This window comes from Sinocyclocheilus grahami, unplaced genomic scaffold, assembly GCF_001515645.1.
Source record: "Sinocyclocheilus grahami isolate Dianchi unplaced genomic scaffold, SAMN03320097.WGS_v1.1 scaffold60220.1, whole genome shotgun sequence".
Lineage (NCBI taxonomy): Eukaryota > Metazoa > Chordata > Actinopteri > Cypriniformes > Cyprinidae > Sinocyclocheilus > Sinocyclocheilus grahami.
The window spans coordinates 1-824 of NW_015527417.1; the positions used below are offsets into that span (position 1 = coordinate 1).

The 824-nt window shown below is 40.8% G+C and overlaps 1 protein-coding gene across 1 annotated transcript; it reads left to right on the forward strand.

Moving 5' to 3' along the window:
* Positions 1 to 72: 72 nt before the first annotated feature.
* LOC107580990 (cAMP-responsive element modulator-like) lies at positions 73 to 818 on the forward strand. Its single transcript, XM_016266593.1, has 2 exons — positions 73 to 366; positions 467 to 818. The coding sequence occupies exons 1-2, from the start codon at positions 155 to 157 to the stop codon at positions 609 to 611; spliced, it is 357 nt and encodes a 118-aa protein (XP_016122079.1). The 5' UTR covers positions 73 to 154; the 3' UTR covers positions 612 to 818.
* The last annotated feature ends 6 nt before the right edge of the window (positions 819 to 824 follow it).

Below are 824 nucleotides of genomic sequence, written 5' to 3' on the forward strand. Positions count from 1 at the left end.
TATATATATATATATATATGTCACCACTGATCTTAAGACAGAGATGTTAAGACAGATAACATTTAAAAAATATTGTTTGTTACACCTTTGACCATTTATTGGTAACATTAACATTTTAATTTCTAATGGATTAATGTTACTATGATTAATTAAAATGTTACCCATTTATCTGTCAAATAATGCATTTTGGTGTATATTTGTACATGCAGCTGCCACAGGAGACATGCCAGCATATCAGATCCGCTCCCCGTCGTCAGGGTTACCACCAGGCGTCGTTATGGCAGTGTCACCGGGGGCGATGCATTGCCCACCGCAGAATGCAGAGGAGGCCACACGCAAGAGAGAAGTCCGCCTCATGAAGAACAGGTACCCACACATCTGAGTCTCGGTGATTCATGTATGCATGTGCTTTAACTAATGCACTGATGTGCATGTTCATGTTTGACCTTTTATTTGCATGTTGTAGGGAGGCGGCGCGCGAGTGTCGCAAAAAGAAGAAAGAATACGTGAAGTGCTTGGAGAATCGTGTCGCTGTGCTGGAAAACCAGAACAAGACTCTCATAGAGGAGCTTAAAGCTCTCAAAGACATCTACTGCCACAAACAAGAATAACCCTCACAAACACTGCGCAAGGACTGTGTGATTCACACACTACCTGTCTCTTCTCTTCTTCTGTTGCATTGCCTGGATTTTAGCGTTTTTTGTTCATTTGCTTGACCAAATGTTTTTATAAGTTGCTAATGTTGCTTTGAGGACGCTCCTCACACACACACAAACTATTTCAGACATCTGTTATCGCTGTTCTCTGTGTAAAAAAAAAAAAAA

Coding starts and splice junctions, on each gene's coding strand:
- LOC107580990 (XM_016266593.1), top strand. CDS start 155: ATGTTACCCATTTATCTGTCAAATAATGCATTTTGGTGTATATTTGTA. Junction 367..466: donor GTCCGCCTCATGAAGAACAG/GTACCCACACAT, acceptor TGCATGTTGTAG/GGAGGCGGCGCGCGAGTGTC.